The sequence below is a fragment of the Nerophis lumbriciformis genome, linkage group LG34 (genome assembly GCF_033978685.3).
Source record: "Nerophis lumbriciformis linkage group LG34, RoL_Nlum_v2.1, whole genome shotgun sequence".
Classification (NCBI taxonomy): domain Eukaryota; kingdom Metazoa; phylum Chordata; class Actinopteri; order Syngnathiformes; family Syngnathidae; genus Nerophis; species Nerophis lumbriciformis.
The window spans coordinates 2,567,050-2,583,850 of record NC_084581.2 but is presented as its reverse complement, the minus strand read 5'-3'; the positions used below and the strand labels follow the sequence as shown (position 1 = coordinate 2,583,850).

General features: G+C 43.4%; 1 protein-coding gene across 2 annotated transcripts in view; it reads right to left on the bottom strand.

Annotated features, from left to right (window-relative positions):
• The window catches only part of asap2b (ArfGAP with SH3 domain, ankyrin repeat and PH domain 2b), a 17,959-nt gene continuing 1,158 nt past the window's right edge, over nt 1-16,801 (bottom strand). Inside the window, exons 2-28 of one of the 2 annotated variants that reach the window (XM_061929994.2) lie at nt 15,277-15,349; nt 14,900-15,045; nt 14,739-14,813; nt 14,614-14,663; nt 14,399-14,528; nt 14,253-14,338; nt 12,948-13,023; nt 12,793-12,879; nt 12,613-12,716; nt 12,458-12,527; nt 12,201-12,288; nt 11,892-11,940; nt 11,654-11,817; nt 11,388-11,521; nt 11,184-11,278; nt 10,923-11,112; nt 10,759-10,844; nt 10,575-10,690; nt 10,430-10,497; nt 1,773-1,880; nt 1,510-1,702; nt 1,337-1,435; nt 1,156-1,270; nt 1,005-1,060; nt 850-914; nt 668-787; nt 1-581 (exon numbers count right to left, since the gene is read on the bottom strand). In XM_061929994.2, coding sequence (XP_061785978.1) covers nt 507-581; nt 668-787; nt 850-914; nt 1,005-1,060; nt 1,156-1,270; nt 1,337-1,435; nt 1,510-1,702; nt 1,773-1,880; nt 10,430-10,497; nt 10,575-10,690; nt 10,759-10,844; nt 10,923-11,112; nt 11,184-11,278; nt 11,388-11,521; nt 11,654-11,817; nt 11,892-11,940; nt 12,201-12,288; nt 12,458-12,527; nt 12,613-12,716; nt 12,793-12,879; nt 12,948-13,023; nt 14,253-14,338; nt 14,399-14,528; nt 14,614-14,663; nt 14,739-14,813; nt 14,900-15,045; nt 15,277-15,349 — 2,718 coding nt within the window. In that variant the 3' untranslated portion in view covers nt 1-506. The remainder of the gene's footprint in view (nt 582-667; nt 788-849; nt 915-1,004; nt 1,061-1,155; nt 1,271-1,336; nt 1,436-1,509; nt 1,703-1,772; nt 1,881-10,429; nt 10,498-10,574; nt 10,691-10,758; nt 10,845-10,922; nt 11,113-11,183; nt 11,279-11,387; nt 11,522-11,653; nt 11,818-11,891; nt 11,941-12,200; nt 12,289-12,457; nt 12,528-12,612; nt 12,717-12,792; nt 12,880-12,947; nt 13,024-14,252; nt 14,339-14,398; nt 14,529-14,613; nt 14,664-14,738; nt 14,814-14,899; nt 15,046-15,276; nt 15,350-16,801) is intronic. The other variant, XM_061929995.2, reaches the window with a different exon arrangement.

Sequence of the window (16,801 nt, the reverse complement as noted above, 5' to 3'; positions counted from 1 at the left end):
TAAAAGTTGTATTACTTTATTGAAGCACTTCCTCACGGACAACACCAAAATCTTAACTGCGCTAATGCTAACAAGCAGGAGACGAGAGAAAAGCTTGAGGACGACTACATGACTAGTAGGATATTAGGACTAGAGGACTAGAAAGACTGGAAGACTGGTAGAAAGGACGAGAAAGACTAGTAAAACAGAAGGACCAGTAAAAAGGACTTAAAAGACTAGTAAGACTGAAGGACTACTAGAAAGACTAGTAAAACAGGAGGACCAGTAAAAAAGACTAGTAAGACTGGAAGACAAATAGAAAGGACCAGAAAAAATAGGAAAACAGAAGGACCAGTAAAAAAGGACTAAAAAGACTAGTAAGACTGGAGGACTACTAGAAATGACTAGAAAGACTAGTAAAACAGGAGGACCAGAAAAAGGACCAGAAAGACTAGTAGGATCGGAGGACTAGTAAGAAGGACTAAAAAGACTAGTAAGACTGGATGACCAGAAGGACTAGGATGTGGTCACTCTGTGATGAAGTGCACAAAGGTGACAGGAAACACTCCTCGTCTGGCAGGGTCTTCTTCTATGTGTCCAACCTGGACAACAACAGTGTTCAGTTAGAGACTTGGGTCACACCAATACTTCCGGTCTCAATTTCGATGGGGCGGGGCTAAGTACTCACCCACCACTCGCTGTCCTCCTCACCCTCCACAACGATCACCTCACCTTCCTCGAACGTCAATTCGTCTGCGTGGTCCGCCAAACATTTGTAGATGGCCCGGACCCGCTTGGGTCTAGATGTCTACACACACACACACTGTTAGAAGCGCACACACACATATAATGGGGATAGTGAGTACTCACACTGAAGGTAGTCCTTGGTTTGGGTGTCGGGGGGGAAGAGCTCAATGGGGACTGGGCCTGAGAAGCTAAATGATGACATAATGGTGATGTAAGATCACATGACACTGAAGCACACATGCGATCTACATAATGTGTGTGTTGGTGCGTGTGTGTACCTCCTTTGTGTGCTCTTCTAAAAGGTACCATTTTTGGACCTGCCCTGAAATCAACACTTCATTTACACATAAGACCAGTCCAGACCACTATGAACAAAGTACACAACGCACAAGCATGAACCAATTCAGATTCGTTATGACTAGAACCTACCTGCTGGATGATGTGGGTCCTGGAGGTGTGTCGTGCTTGTGTGCGGGGGGTGGGGGTGGGGGTGGAGGAAAAGCGGGTGGTGCCTTAGGAGTAGGGGCAGGAACCGCAGGGAGAACTGCGGGTGGCGACATTAGAAATCACGTGACGTGAGAGTAGCTTGTGGTCAGGAAGTGAGACTCACCGTACACGGAAGTGTTTCTCTCAGCACTGTTTGGATTGGGGGGGTCGGACAAAGACCGCTGTCTTCCGATTGTTTCCATGGGAACATCTTTGCCATGTCCTGTAAGTTACTTGGTGCAATTATATTTCATGATAGCTGCTGTGAGAAAACAAACATGAGTGTAGCACTCTGACCTCTGGCGGGACCTCTAGGGGGCAGAGCAGGGGTGGGTCCAGGGGGCAGGTGGAGGTCCAGTACGGCGCCATAGGTCTCATTGCTGATCATCATGCTGGGGATCTGAGGCCTGTGTCTGTCCCGCCCCGGCACCGCGCGAGCTCCGCCCACAAACAGGCTGATGGGACGCTCCTCACGCCGGGAAGGAATAGGCTAGGTGATGAGAAAGAGGGTGTCAAGACCCTCGTCGCGTGGCGTGGGATGTGCCGATGGTGTCTTTCACCTTGTCCTCCAGCTCGTCCTCGCTCTCATCCAGGTCGTCGTTATGAAGACGCCATTCGTACTCCACATGCACGTGCACGTTGAACTTTCCTGTCTGAGCCTGAGTCAGCTGACATGCAAACACAAGGCTAACTTAGTTTATCTTCACTCTTAATTTAATGAGTCACCAACAGTACTTGTTGGCATATGAAGCCAACAACTACAAAAATAACAGATTCTACAAATGTGTTATTTTCCTCCCCCAGCATATTCACTTTTTTAAAACAGAAAGTGAACTTAATGTAAAATGTTTAATGTCATGTTGTGAATGAACTGTCAGTAAAAGACAAGGAGAAGAAGGTGAAGGATTAAATATAAGCTTTGCTTCTTCCTACTCCTTTTTAGATGTGCTGAACTGTGCAAATGTAACGACATGAACGACTGTTCCTTAATGAACTGTAACTTGGTAAACATGTCTAAAACAAATAAATCATAACCATAACCATCTAAGCCAGGGGTGTGGAAGTATTATTGTAGCAAAATTATTTGCAATCACGTATCTCAATCTGTGTGTGTGTAATTCACATGTCTAATGCGCATGTCCGTATATCAATCTCTGCATGTGTGTGTTAAGTTTTATGATTTGTCTGTGTGTAAAAAAAAATATATACGTCTGTCTGTATTAGGATTTGTCTCTGTGTAAAAATATTTCTGTCTGTCCGTATTTCTAATGGCGTGTGTGTGTAAAAAAATTGTGTGTAAAGCAGGAATTAACCCTGAATTGAACCCTCTGGTGGTGACACCAAAAAGAAATAGGGATGACATTACAATGTGTCTTGACATGAGAAAGGCTAATACATTAGGGGGAGATATCCAATCCTCACGGTGGATGAGCTTTTGCAGGGAATAAACGGGTCTGCCATTTTCAGCAAATTAGATCTGAAATGGGGCTACCACCAACTAGAGCTTACGCCAGAGTCCCGGGCTATCACTACGTTTGCAGTGAACACGGATATAAAGGTACAAGAGACTCATAATGGGTGTTTCATCTGCCAGTGAACAGTATCAACGCGAAGTTGCAACGGCCACAGCGGGCAGTGAGGGGGTGGAAAATATTTCAAATGACATTGCTCACGCCCCAGACTCGGAGACTCATGACAAACGCAGTTCTGAAAAGGTTGGAGGGCTGTGGACTGACTTTAAACAAGGAGAAGTGTCAGTTCAACATGGACAAGCTTGTTTTCATGGGCAGGTTACTTTCTCAGAAGGGCATAGGCCCCACCCTTGTAAGGGTGAGAGCAATAGCAGAGGCACGAGAGCCTGAGAACGCCTCTGAAACTCGAAGTTTCCTTGGTCGAGCGGGATATTCGTCCCGTTTCATACCACAGTTTGCTAGCATATCCGAGCCACTGCGGAGGCTGACCAAGAAGGAGACAGCCTTCATATTTGGGCAAGAGCAAAAACACATATTTAAAGTGCTGAAGGAAAAGTTGGCTCAGGCTGGCACGCTGGCATACTCTGACAAAGACGCCCCTACTAGCAAATGCAGGACCAGTAAGAATAGGAGAAGTCTTAGTACAGCAGCAACGACAGCGATTGGTGCCCATATGTTATGTAAGCAGGAGCCTGTCTGACTGTGAACGGAGATGCTCACAAACTGAGCGAGAAGCCCTCGCCTAGGTTTGAGCAAGCGAGAGGCTACACTCCTACATTTATGGCAAAAAGTTGACCAAGTGATGGATCACAAGGCTTTGGAGGCCATCTACAGTCCGACCGCTCAGCCATGTGCCCGTATTGAATGGTGGGTGCTGCGACTTCAACCATATGAGTTCAGGGTAATCCACGGACAACATTACAGATCCTCTGTCGCGATTGCTGGGAGAGAGCACGACAGAAGGGCATTATAAGCATGGAGCAGAGGAATATGTTTGTTTTGTTGCCACACAGGCTACTCCACAAGCACTGACCACCAGAGAGATCGAGGAGGCCTTTGCAACAGAAGTTGAACTCAGGGATCTGAGATGTGCTATACAGAGTGGATGTTCTGACAAGTGCCAAGTGTTCGCGTGAATCGCGTATGAACTGTGTCACTGGACAGTTGGTATTAAGAGGGAAACGCATTGTACTGCCACATGCACTCAGAAACAGGGCCCTGGAGTTGGCTCATGAGGGACACTTGGGCATTGTGGGCACTAAGCAACACCTCAGGAGTAAGAAGTGGTGGCCAGGTATGGATAAAGCTGCAGAGTCATGTCACGGGTGCCAAATAGTGTCAAGGCCAGATGTGCCTGAACCTTTGAGACCCACAGCACTCCCAGATTGGCCGTGGCAGGACTTAGCCACTGGCCTACTAGGCCCATTACCAATTAGACATTTTTTTATTACATTATTGTTTATTTTGTTAATAAAAAAAAAGGTAATCCATAGAAGCGTACAGTTTATAGATAGGGACCCGCGCCTATAACAATCCGGATGGTTCTTTTCCTTTTGGTCCGGAGGACACGACGTCCACAGTTTCCAAAAACAATTTGAAATGTGGACTCGTCAGACCACAGAACACTTTTCCACTTTGCATCAGTCCATCTTAGATGAGCTCGGGCCCAGCGAAGCCGGCAGCGTTTCTGGGTGTTGATAAATGGCTCTCTTTGCATAGTAGAGTTTTAATTTGCACTTACAAATGTAGCGACAAACTGTAATTACTGTCAGTGTTTTTCTGAAGTGTTCCTGAGCCCATGTGGTGATTTCCTTTACACACTGATGTCACACTGATACACACTTACGTGCAGTGATTTCTCCAGATTCTCTGAATCTTTTTATATTACGGACCATAGATGGTGAAATCCCTCTTGCAATAGCTCGTTGAGAAATGCTGTTCTTAAACTGTTCGACAATTCGCTCACGCATTTGTTGACAAAGGGGTGACCCTCGCCCCATCCTTGTTTGTGAATGACTGAGAATTTCATGGAAGCTGCTTTTATACTCAATCATGGCACCCACACCTGTTCCCAATGAGCCTCACCTGTGGGATGTTCCAAATAAGTGTTTGATGAGCATTTCTCAACTTTCTCAGTCTTGTGCCAGCTTTTTTTAAACTTGTTGCAGGCATCTAATTCCAAATGACCTAATATTTGCAAAAAATAAAGTTTTCCTGTTCGAACGTTAAGTATCTTTTCTTTGCAGTCTATTCAATTGAATATAGGTTGAAAAGGATTTGCAAATCATTGTATTCTGTTTTTATGTACGATTTACACAACGTGACAACTTTATTGGTTTTGGGGTTTGTATGTGACAGTTTATCGATCTGTTGAGCACAACATGACGGGGAAGAGTCATGCAGAGCTCCTGTTCAAGAGAGAGATCATAGGAAAGCTCCCAGACATCATGACGCCACAAAGAGACCTGCAGGTCAAAGATGCTGATGCTGAGAGAAAAGGACAGTCAAAAATCTACACAGACATCAAAAACAATGCAAAATACTCGGATCCTCAGTCCTACTAAGACAAGAAAACTGAAAACTGACAAATTCACAACAACCTTCCACAAAACACCACACAGTGATCAGCAAGGACAGCAACCATGTGGTTGTTGAATCACCAAGTGGAGCAACCTTGTTCAGGAACACCATGTTCGTCAGGAAGCACTACACTGAGGAGCCAGCTCCACAATCCTCCATCAAAACACAAATGACATGGTCGGAGAATGAGAAGAAACAAGACATACACGGAGTCCAAGACAGAGGATCACGCTATGGTGCCCACGCCTAAACCTACAACACCTGCAAGATGTGACAGACCCCGACGGCAGGCCAAGCTGCCACAGAAACTGACAGACTTTGTTATGAAGTGAAAAGCCTGTCTGGCACTTAAAAAAAGTATATATATATATATATATATATATATATATATATAATAAAAAGTTTTAGATTTGTTATGTCTTATCAGTTATAATGGGTAATGTTTACCTACGGTTTACAGGGTGAAGTTTTGGGTCAGAGTGAACCTTTGTTTATTTTGATAACATAAAAAACATACTGAATTGTTTGTGTTCTGTATAAAAAAAGTGGGTGACGATTGACCCGTTGACGTGAGGATAGAGAAAAAAATTGGATGTTCATTCTCACTGGTGTTCTGTGAGTGGAGCATTGCAGTTTAATTCCTAATACGGGATGGGATTCTTAATAAATGTTTCCTAATATGAGGTGGATTATCTAAAGAAGCACTCAATACTCAATATAATTGTATGATAACTTATTTAAATACAAAAAATACTTCTGACAACTAAGCCACTGCTAAAAAAAAAAAAAAACTTTTATTTACAGCAAGTGACGAAAAATCCATCTTGGCTTCAACCACAACACAAGTGTGTGTGGCTGCAAGGCGCCGACTAGTGGTGAGTATAAGGAAAGGCAAGAGGGAGTAACAGACAAATCATTTTACACATTCAAATCGCAGTAGACTGACAAGTCGTACATGGCAGAAGTAGAAAGACAGCCAATAGGGTAATTCCTGCTTCACACACGTCTAAATTCGCCAAAACATTTTTTTTTTTTTACACACACACCGAACAAAATACAGATATTTTTTTACACACTTGCCAAATCATAATGCAGACAGACAACTTAAAACACACACATGCAGATCTGATTACACACACAGAGATTGATATACAGACAGGTTGATGCACACTATAACACACGTGAATTGGATTACACACGTACAGGTTGAAATACATGTTTGCAAATAATTTTGCTACAATAATACTTCCATACACATACTAAAAAATGTAACAACGCAGAGGCTACTTTGATACATTTTGTACAAAACAATAACAAAAACAATTAAAGGTACATATATGCTAAGATATTTGAAATAAAACAACTGATTCGCTTTTGAGCTATATGTGACAAACCAGTTGTTAGTGTTGAATACATTTAATTTTCAGAACAGGTCGATAGCCAATTTAAAAAAAACGCTCGCAGGCTGAAAATGGCCTTTGGCTTGCACTTCTGACACCCCGACAGGGCCGGCCCGTGGCATAGGCCGTATAGGCAAATGCTAAGGGCGCCGTCCATCAGGGGGCGCCACGCAAGTGCCACAAATGTTGGAGAGAAAAAAAAAAAAAAAGAGAAAAAAAGGTGGTACTATTATTTCTAAATACAAAAAATAATCCCACGTTAATTAAAATGCAAAGTAAAGCCTATTTAATAGAAATATTATTTGTTACAACATTCCCCCCCCCCCGCACGGTGCGCCCCCTCCCTTCCCGTATCATGACTCTTTTTGGACGTCACCACATCAAAAAATCAACACAAGATGTCAAAACGGCCAAAACTGTCAGGTGCCCAGGGAAGAAAAAAGAGAAAAGAAGAGGAGGAGAAACGAGAAAAGACAGAGGTAGCAAGTAGGTAACGTTAGCCTACATGAAATTATTTGTCTGTTACAGAATGTGATAGTAACCTGGCTTTTTAGCATTAAGCTAATGTTACATGAGTCGGCAATTGCTAATCAATAAATAGCTAGTTCTGTTTTAACGTCGGGTTAATATTGTGGAGGGGGCTAAATTGTTATGGAAAATAATAATGTAACGTTAGGTAATTACAGTACTCCCACCTACATTCCTCTGGGACATTTGTATTAGATCTTTTAAGCAAGTGTTTTTTGTTTACATTGTTATTGCCTTCTGGTTAGCTAATGTTTGCCCTGCAGGTAATAGTCACTTTTCCACCCCTTTATATATTAGGTATAGTTGTAAGTAAAAAAAAAAGGTCAAAGACAAAGCTATTCGGTTTCTTGTGAGTATATACACTTCACTGCCGATGTGGGGGGGGCGCCACCTAAAATCTTGCCTAGGGCGCCAGATTGGTTAGGGCCGGGCCTGCACCCCGATCTAAGCTTAGCATTGCTCTTCACTGCTTGAGTCACTAATTACCAGAGGTGGGACCAAGTCATTGTTTTGCAAGTCACAAGTAAGTCTCAAGTCTTTGCCCTCAAGTCCGAGTCAAGTCCCGAGTCAAGACAGGCAAGCCCCGAGTCAAGTCCAAAGTCAAGACTGGAAAGTCTCAAGTCAAGTCCTAAGTCCTGCATTTTGAGTTTCGAGTCCTTTCAAGTCCTTTTAACCACAGACTAATATATTAACACAGATTGTGTATGCTTTTCAAACGCTGTATTTATTTATTAAAACAAGTGCATTTTAAATTGCAGGAAAGAAAATTGTGCTGACATTGCACTTTATAATAGCACTATTAACGAGTCATTTTAAACATTAACTCATTCCTTTACAGAACAAACACATTGAAAAATAAAGTGCAAATGTACTTATTTGTACAAAAGTGTTAACATTGAAAAAACATGACATATACGTGAACATAACAAAAAAGTTGTACTTTTTATATGTCAGGGCCCTATGCTGCATTGCATTTGCAAAAGACCAAATTAGCCAAGAGTCTGTCAGTCATTTGTGCACGATGGGGGCGTAGTATGATGCCACCATGGCTGAAAACTCGCTCCACTGGAGCACTGGAGGCAGGCACTGCCAAGACTCTCATGGCCACTCGGAACAGTGAAGGAAGAGTCTTCATGTTCAATGCCCAGAACAAAATGGGGGAGAGAGTTGTTTTGGGTTGGTGCACTACTTGTAAGTGTATCTTGTGTTTTTTATGTTGATTTAATTAAAAAAAGAAAAAAAAAAAATTATTTCTTGTGCGGCCCGATACCAATCGATCCACGGACCGGTACCGGTGGTTGGGGACCACTGAGGTAAACAACCAACAGTATGTCAGAAAGATAGCTAAAACGGTACACATATTCATAATATAGTATACATTTTAACTGACCTTTATTTTACTATTTTTGTCTTTTTTTAGGTGGCTAAAATACGCGGTGCTGCTGACCGCCGTCTAAAGTTACGTGTGATATATTGACTAACGTAACCCTGCTTAAAAAAAATCACTGAACAAAAAGTATGAATAAGGTAGTGAACTGCAACAGATTCCCGTGTTTGCAATAACGTTATAACGTTAGCAGTGAGTTTACAGCCTCACTGATTTAACTACACAGCAAATAAAAGTCACGTTACTTAGCCAATAAACGTTATCTTACATTCAAAACTTACCGTACTTTGTGCAACTTCAAATGCCGGACGAAGTTGGAAGTTGTTGCCTCTCCATCAGTAATTTTCGAACCGCATGTGTTGCATACTGCAAACCGTTTTGTGTTGACCACCTCATAATTTTTATACCCAAACAAACTTATTTTAGGTATCATTTTTTGTTCACTGGCGTGTGGTTTGGACATGTCTTCTTCGTTGGTTGTCCTGCAATTTGATTGGATGAATGCTGTGTGATGAAAACAAAGTAGATCTAATTTGATTGGCTGTTGTACTGAGACCACACCAGCTAACACACGCAACGCTGATAGACAAGTACACAATGAAAAATACGGAGCGCTCCCGAATAACTTTTTCATCTTTGGGTTTTGGGGAAAGTAGCAAGTCATGTCAAGTCATGTCAATTCAAAAGGCTCAAGTCCAATTGAAGTCACAAGTCATTGATGTTAAAGTCTAAGTCGAGTTGCAAGTCTTTTTACATTTTGTCAAGTCGAGTCTAAAGTCATCAAATTCATGACTCGAGTCTGACTCGAGTCCAAGTCATGTGACTCGAGTCCACACCTCTGCTAATTACCATAGCATTGCTGAGTCACCAACAAGCTTAGCTATAGCTTAGCATTGCTGAGTCACTAACTATCTTAGTTTAAAGTTAGGATTGCTGAGTCACTAACAACCTTAACTTCAGCTTTGCTTTGCTGAGTGACTATACCTTAACTTTCGATAAGCCATGCTGAGTCACTAATTAGCTTAGCTTTAGCTTAACTTTGCTGAGTCACTAACTAGCTTAGCTTAACCTTAGCATTGTTGAGTCATTAACTAACTTAGCTTTAGCTTGTGGGTCCACACCTTCAGGTACCTTGGAGTCCACATCTCTAATGACTTCTCCTGGACAGTCAACACCACATCAATCATCAAGAAGGCTCAGCAGCGGCTACACTTCCTTAGAGTCCTCGGGAAGTACAACCTGAAGCCTGACCTGCTGCTGACCTTCTACCGCTCGTCCATCGAGAGCCTGCTGACCTACTGTATTACGGTATGGTACGGCAGCTGCACTACAGCAGACAGGGAGAGGCTGCAAAGAGTGGTTAAGACGGCTCAGAAGATCATCGGCCGCCCTCTCCCCTCTCTGACGGACATCTACACCTCCCGCTGCCTCAACAGAGCCAGTGCCATCATCAAGGACAGCACCCACCCTGGCTCTGACCTGTTCCACCTGCTGCCCTCTGGGAAGCGCTACAGGTGCATTAAAACCAAAACAAACAGGCTAAAGAACAGCTTCTTCCCCAGGGCCATAACCATCCTGAACGGACTGCCCCATTGTCCCTCATAACTGCCTTCTCTTCGGTGCAATAACCCATTCCACCAACCACCCTGTTTTTGTTTTGTTTTTTCATGTATATATTCATTTCACACCATATTCATTGCACTTCTACATTTTTTATATTTCTATATATTTGCACATTGTTTTTCTAGCATGCACACATCGCACTGTATGGAATGGCCTCAATCTCGTTACCTTGCGTAATGACAATAAAGCTGATTCTGATTCTGATTCTGATTCTGGTGGTGACTCACCAGGTCTTCACACTGCGAATGTCCAAGTCGTCTGGCGATGTCCAGCGGTGTTTCACCGCCCTCGTTGGCTGCACACACAGTAGCGTAAGGCTAACGTAACGCTAACATTAGACACTGAGGGTTAGCATGGTGCTGGCACACTTACTGATGTTTACGGCAGCTTTCCCTCGCAGTAGAAGTTTGAGACTTTCACTGTTGTCTGTCAAGCAGCAGTAATGAAGCGCGGTGCTTCCTTTGGACGTCTGCTTGTCCAAGCTGGTGCTACACAAACCCGGTTGTCATTGTTAGCACTATTACTGACAGAATAAGTCATCTTGTGACCCATCTACCTGTTCTGTGCAAGAAAGTCAACCATGTGAAGAGAGTTTCTGTCCACCATGCGGACTGCCAGATGAAGCACTGTCTCTCCAGACTCCTGTTGTCACATTTATGGACCACAATTATCATCTCTACAGACGACTGGGAAAGACAGACTGGGAAAAATGGAGCCTACATGCTCATTGGTTTGCGGAACCGCCTCCATCAGGTCCACGCCCTCGGCATGAACCTGGATCAGGGACAGGATGTCTCGGTTCCGGACGGCCTGGTACAGAACCTCTAGGCGGGTCTCGGCATCAGCACATAGTGGACGTACAAAGCGCTTGTCTATGTACTTAGCGGTGATGTAGTCCTTCCTAGTCTGCCTGCAGATGGGGAGCACAAGCAGAATAGTCCAGTTATCCGTGGATTCTTGGAACGCTGCACGCTCACTCACATGTCGCTACACGGGTCAGGTTTGGACACGCCCTTTGCAGAAAGCGCCACCTCCATTATGTCATTGAAGCTGGTGTTTCCCACGTTCTTGGCCAGCTGATACAGTACAGGTTCACTTTTAGGAGGGGGTCTCCACACTTTTATGCTCACCAATAGCCTCATCAATAATTCATGATTCAAATGTTGGACAAATGGAGACAGTCACCAGCAATTCGGACGTTCCTAGGACGTCCAGGTCCAGACTCTGGATTCTGGAGTAGTGGACTCCCATTTCTCTGTGGATCCCTGAGCACTCAATGCAGATCAGCACCCCGAGGTTGGTGGATAGCCACGTGGGATCTGCAGGAAGGAAATCAGCCTTTTAAAAATGTTGGTTAGGCTTTCACCTTTTTATGGAAGTCTTTTTAGTACTTAAGCTCGGTTCTAGATCTAAAGAAGTACTAGAGCAAGCGTTGCTAGCATGGTCTTCACCAGGAGCGCTGCAGTCGCAGCAGACGTTGTTGCCGCTGATCTTCTTCACTTCCTGCACTATGGCTTTGGTGAGCTCCTGCACGATGTTGTCCTCTTCGTCCTGGTCTCCTTTAAACGCTTTGTTCAGAGCCTCTTCTTTGCTGTTCTGAAGAACTGACACCCAGCTGCAATATGCAACACCTCACAGGTCAGAGGTCAGGCCTGTCGTAGGTCAAGTGTCAAACTTCAGGATACTCACATCTGACAATCAGCCTCGTCTTCTGCTTGGAAGTGATACGTCCTGTCGTCTGAGGGGACACCAAACACACCTTGGACACCTTCCCAGCACTACTATGTACTGTGTTCTACTCTCCAGCTTTGCTCTACTCCTGTTCTAAACGGTGTTCTAGTCATGTGAAAGCCATATTCTAGCAGCGTTTGGTTGTGCTCCAGATTTCCACTAGTGTCCGGTTTTCTAGATGTGTTCCAGTTGTGTGAAAGCAGTATTCCAGATTTAGCGGTGCTCTGGTCATGTTCTAGTCATGTTGTAACTGTGTTTGGTGCTCACGTGAGATCAAGTCAAAGTTCTTCTTGTCGTCCGGGTTCTTCTTTACTTGACAGGTAAGCAGGTTGAGTTTGGCAGGTGGACGGTTTGTCTGAAAGAGCAAACACTCGTTGGTGTCAATCAAAGTAAAACTCTGCCCACTGTTACATTGTGACAATAATAATAATAATAATAGTAATATTTCTATAAGACGTGCCTTAAGCTCCTCCTGATTTGAGCAAAACATCAAACGACCAAAGTAGCTAGTGGGCGGGGCTTACCGTGGAGTGGCAGATGGTCAGGAAGCCATTTTTCACAGAGCACTTCCTTTTCTGCCACATTTTCGTCAACCTAGACGACACAGCGCAACTTTATGAGCACGCTAAAGGCGGCCATATTGGCTGCTGCATTATGGCATGCGCGCGTGGTGACGCACCCATCGCTCTTCTTGTACAGGACTCCGCAGCGCTCGGTTCCGTGAGCCTTGTTCCCCTGCAGCTGGTGAAGACTGTATCCAGCTTTCTGCTTGGCAGGGGTCTCCTGTCAATCACACACAGGGGTTAGTGCCCACGTGAGCTGCTATTTGTTGGCTTGCACATCAATCCAAAGCAGCCACCTCTCTGGTTTCCGACTGCAGCGCTGCCTTAAGGACATCTCTGAGCTGACTCAGCTGTTTCCTTTCGCCATCCTGCGTCTGTTTAATCTGGACGGGAAAACACACACCTCAGACAAAAGTTAAAGGCCAAATAAATATGATGGCACTATCCTCACCGCCGTCAACTCGGACGCCATTTTCTCAACGGATGGTTTGAGACTTTCCACGGCCTTCAACCCGTCCTGGAAAAAACTGAGCCCGACATGTAAATGTCACAAGATGATTGACAGTGATTAATTACAGATCATTGATAGGATAAGTGGAATGGATAAGAGAATCAATGTTAAGACTGTGAGACTGCAGAACTCCGATTCCTTCCTGCACAAGGAACACTTAACTTGCACATGTGTACCAACTGTGCTAAACTGGTCTTTTATTTGGCTTGGATTGCTGTCATTGTTTTTATATTATATTTGCACTTCAGGGTCAGCATCACAATCGATTCCATTTTTCTGTCTATTATATTCTATTTATAATCTATTACTATCACCTATTACCTAAATCTGGGACCTTGTGTACTATATTTTGAGCCATCTCATGTGGGCTGCTATGACAATAAAGCTCATTGGATACTAGAATTAGTGACAGATGATTGACAGGACTATTGACAGGATTAGTGACAGTAAGATTGACAGGATCGTTGAGAGAAAGATTGACCAGATGATTGAGAGGATCATTTAGAAGAAGATTGACAGGAAGATTGACCGTATGAGAGACAGATAGTTGACAGGATCTTTGACAGGAAGACTGAGAGGATGATTGCCAGTAAGATTGACAGGGTGAGTGACAAATAACAAGATAGTTGACAGGATAGTTGACAGGAGGATAGACATGAACATTGACAGGTTCATTTACAGGATGGTTGACAGGATGGTTACCAGGATGAGTGACAGGAAGATTGACATGACAATTGACAGATTTACCGACAGGATAGTTCACAGAATGGTTAACAAGAGGATTGACAAGATGGTTGCCAGGCTTATTGACAGGATGAGTCACAGAAAATTGACAGGATGAGTGACGGATAATTGACAAGATCATTGACAGGAAGACAGAGAGGATGATTGCCAGTAAGATTGACAGGATGAATGACAGATATCTGACAAGATGGCTGACAGGAAGATTGGTGAGACGATTGACATGATAGTTGATAGGAAGATAGACATGAAAATTGACAGCTTAATTGACAGGATTATTCACAGGATCATTAACAAGATGATTGACAGGATGGATGCCAGGTTGAGTGACTGTACCATTGACAGGATGACTGACAGACAATTGACAGGAAGGTTTCCAGGAAGATTGACATGACAATTGACAGGTTCATTGACAGAATTATTAACGGGATCGTTGACAGGATGAGTGACAGGATCATACACAGGATGAGTGACAGATCATTGACAGCATGGTTGACATCATACTTGCACTGAGCGTGGAAATACTTGATGAGGTTCTGCAGGAAGTCCACACTCTTCTTCATTTTGATGTCGTTGACTCTCAGCAGGTACTAGAGAAGAGCATTCTATGTCACTTCCTGTTAGTTCCTGAGAGTGACCTCTGACCTCACCTCACACATGTTCAACTGGAACATGCGGCGTTCCTTCTCCATCTCCTCGGCAATCTCTCCGCCACTGAATTCTGTGCGGATCATGCCATGCTGCTTGGCATGTTCGCGTTTCTCCTTCTCCAACTTGGACCTGCAATGGTCAGAGGTCAAGATGAGCAGCACTTTCACAATAAAATCCCACAGTGAAGATAAAAGGCCAGCAGCGTGGCGCTTACAGTTTGGTCTCGTAGTCTTTCCAGGCCTTGTCGAAAGGCTTCTTCAGGTCCTGAGGAAACATGTCACATGAGCTCAATCATCAGGTAAGCGCATCCTTTTAGCATGTAGCATTAAGAGGACACACCCCCTTGACGCCCCGCAGGTCCCCTTTCAGCAGACTGTCCAGTGGGAAGGAGATGATGTTGTTCATGTTTTGCATCTGCCATTAGTAAGTCTCATCAGTAACGTCCGAGCTTTGCCATGATGACAGCAAGTGGTGTGGGTGGGCGGTTTGTAGACCCTCACCAAGTTTTTGAAGAGCGCTGCAAGCTCTTTGGTGAAAATGGCAAACTTAATGAAGGCGGAGCCAACCTCTGTATCCTCGTTGCAGACACAGTTGTCACCCAACTTCTCCATGGCGTGCACGTACTGCTCCTCGTGCTCTACATGTGCTGCGAAACACGCACACACACACAAGCGGTTATTCCCATTTGCTGTGATGATGGAAGCTGTGCCCTTAGCATGCTGGGACATGAGCAGGTATGATGGGAATGTTCTACAGGCCAGACGCTGCCTGCCCGCCATGTTGGAAGCACACCTAACAAGTATGCGTGCGTGTATTGATGCTATTGTCATGGCAACTTATATATATGTAAAAATGGAGGATTAGGTGAGCATCTTACTCAGACCAGATGTGTACACAGACTTCATTGCCTTCTTCAGTTTGGACAGAACCGAGCGCTCCACATCCAGAACCTGAAGACACACACACACACACCACACACACAGTCATGTGGCTTTTATCTTTGTAATCAAGTCACCTCGCACTGGCTTATTCACACGCACACATAGTTAAACACACTTACATACACACTTACTTCATAATACACTTACATTTAAATATGCTTACATACACACTTTAAAACACACTTACTTATACATACACTTACATTTAAAACATATATACTTAAATTAAAATACACACATTTAAACAAACTTACATGTAAACACTTACATCTACCTACATTTAAAACACACTTACATGTAAACACATTTACATGCAAACTCACTTACATTCACCGACATCTACATACTTACATTTAAACACAGACATTTACACCATTATTCGTATGTATACAGTACATTTAAAAACATTTACGCATAAATACACTTACATACAAACACACTTCCCAGCAGGCACAAGACATTAAAACAACGTTGAGAACTTGTTGAATTAGGTCCTGACGTTGAGCAACTCAAACATAACGTTGAAACAACATGCTTTTTGACGACGTTCAATCAATGTTGGGTTCTGACGTTGATTTGACCATTACATTTTGGTCATTTCCACACCAAAATTCTACAACACAAATACTACGTTGAAACAACATACTTTTGACAACGTTTATTCAATGTCAGGTTGTGATGTTGATTCGACCCCTGAAATTTGGTCATTTCCCAACAACCAACAAGGATCCAACGTTGGAAATTAACGATTGATTGATTTAAACTTTTATTAGTAGATTGCACAGTACAGTACATATTCCGTACAATTGACCACTAAATGGTAACCCCCGAATAAGTTTTTCAATTTGTTTAAGTCGGGGTCCATCCATCCATCAATTTTCTACCGCTTGTCCCTTTTGGGGTCGCAGGGGGTGCTGGAGCCTATCTCAGCTGCATCCACGTTGTCTCAATTTACTAATACAACTATTTTGCAACGTTGTTTCAAAGTAAGTTTTAAAGGACATGTATGTACAATCAACTTTGTATCAATGTCTCGTGCCTGCTGGGTTACATCCACTTATATATACACATGCATACACACCATATCTCTAAACCAGTGGTTCTTAACCTTGTTGGAAGTACCGAACCCCACCAGTTTCATATGCGCATTCACCGAACCCTTCTTTAGTAAAAAAATAAAATGTTTTTTTTTTCAAATTCAAGGCAAGGTTATGTTTTTTTACTGGTGCACAAAATGAACCGTGCATGAACATCACCTTGTTCAAAGAACAAAACCAACACAGTGCATGAACTCACCACAAATTACACACCAGCAAATCAGTGTGACTTCTGCTGTTGCCTTTGAGAGACCAGTTCAGATATGCGTGGCTTCACCTTGGCAAGTGCCACTCTCATGTCATTTTACATGATAAATGATAAAATAAAATAATTTATTTATTTATTTATTTTCACAGCAAAATC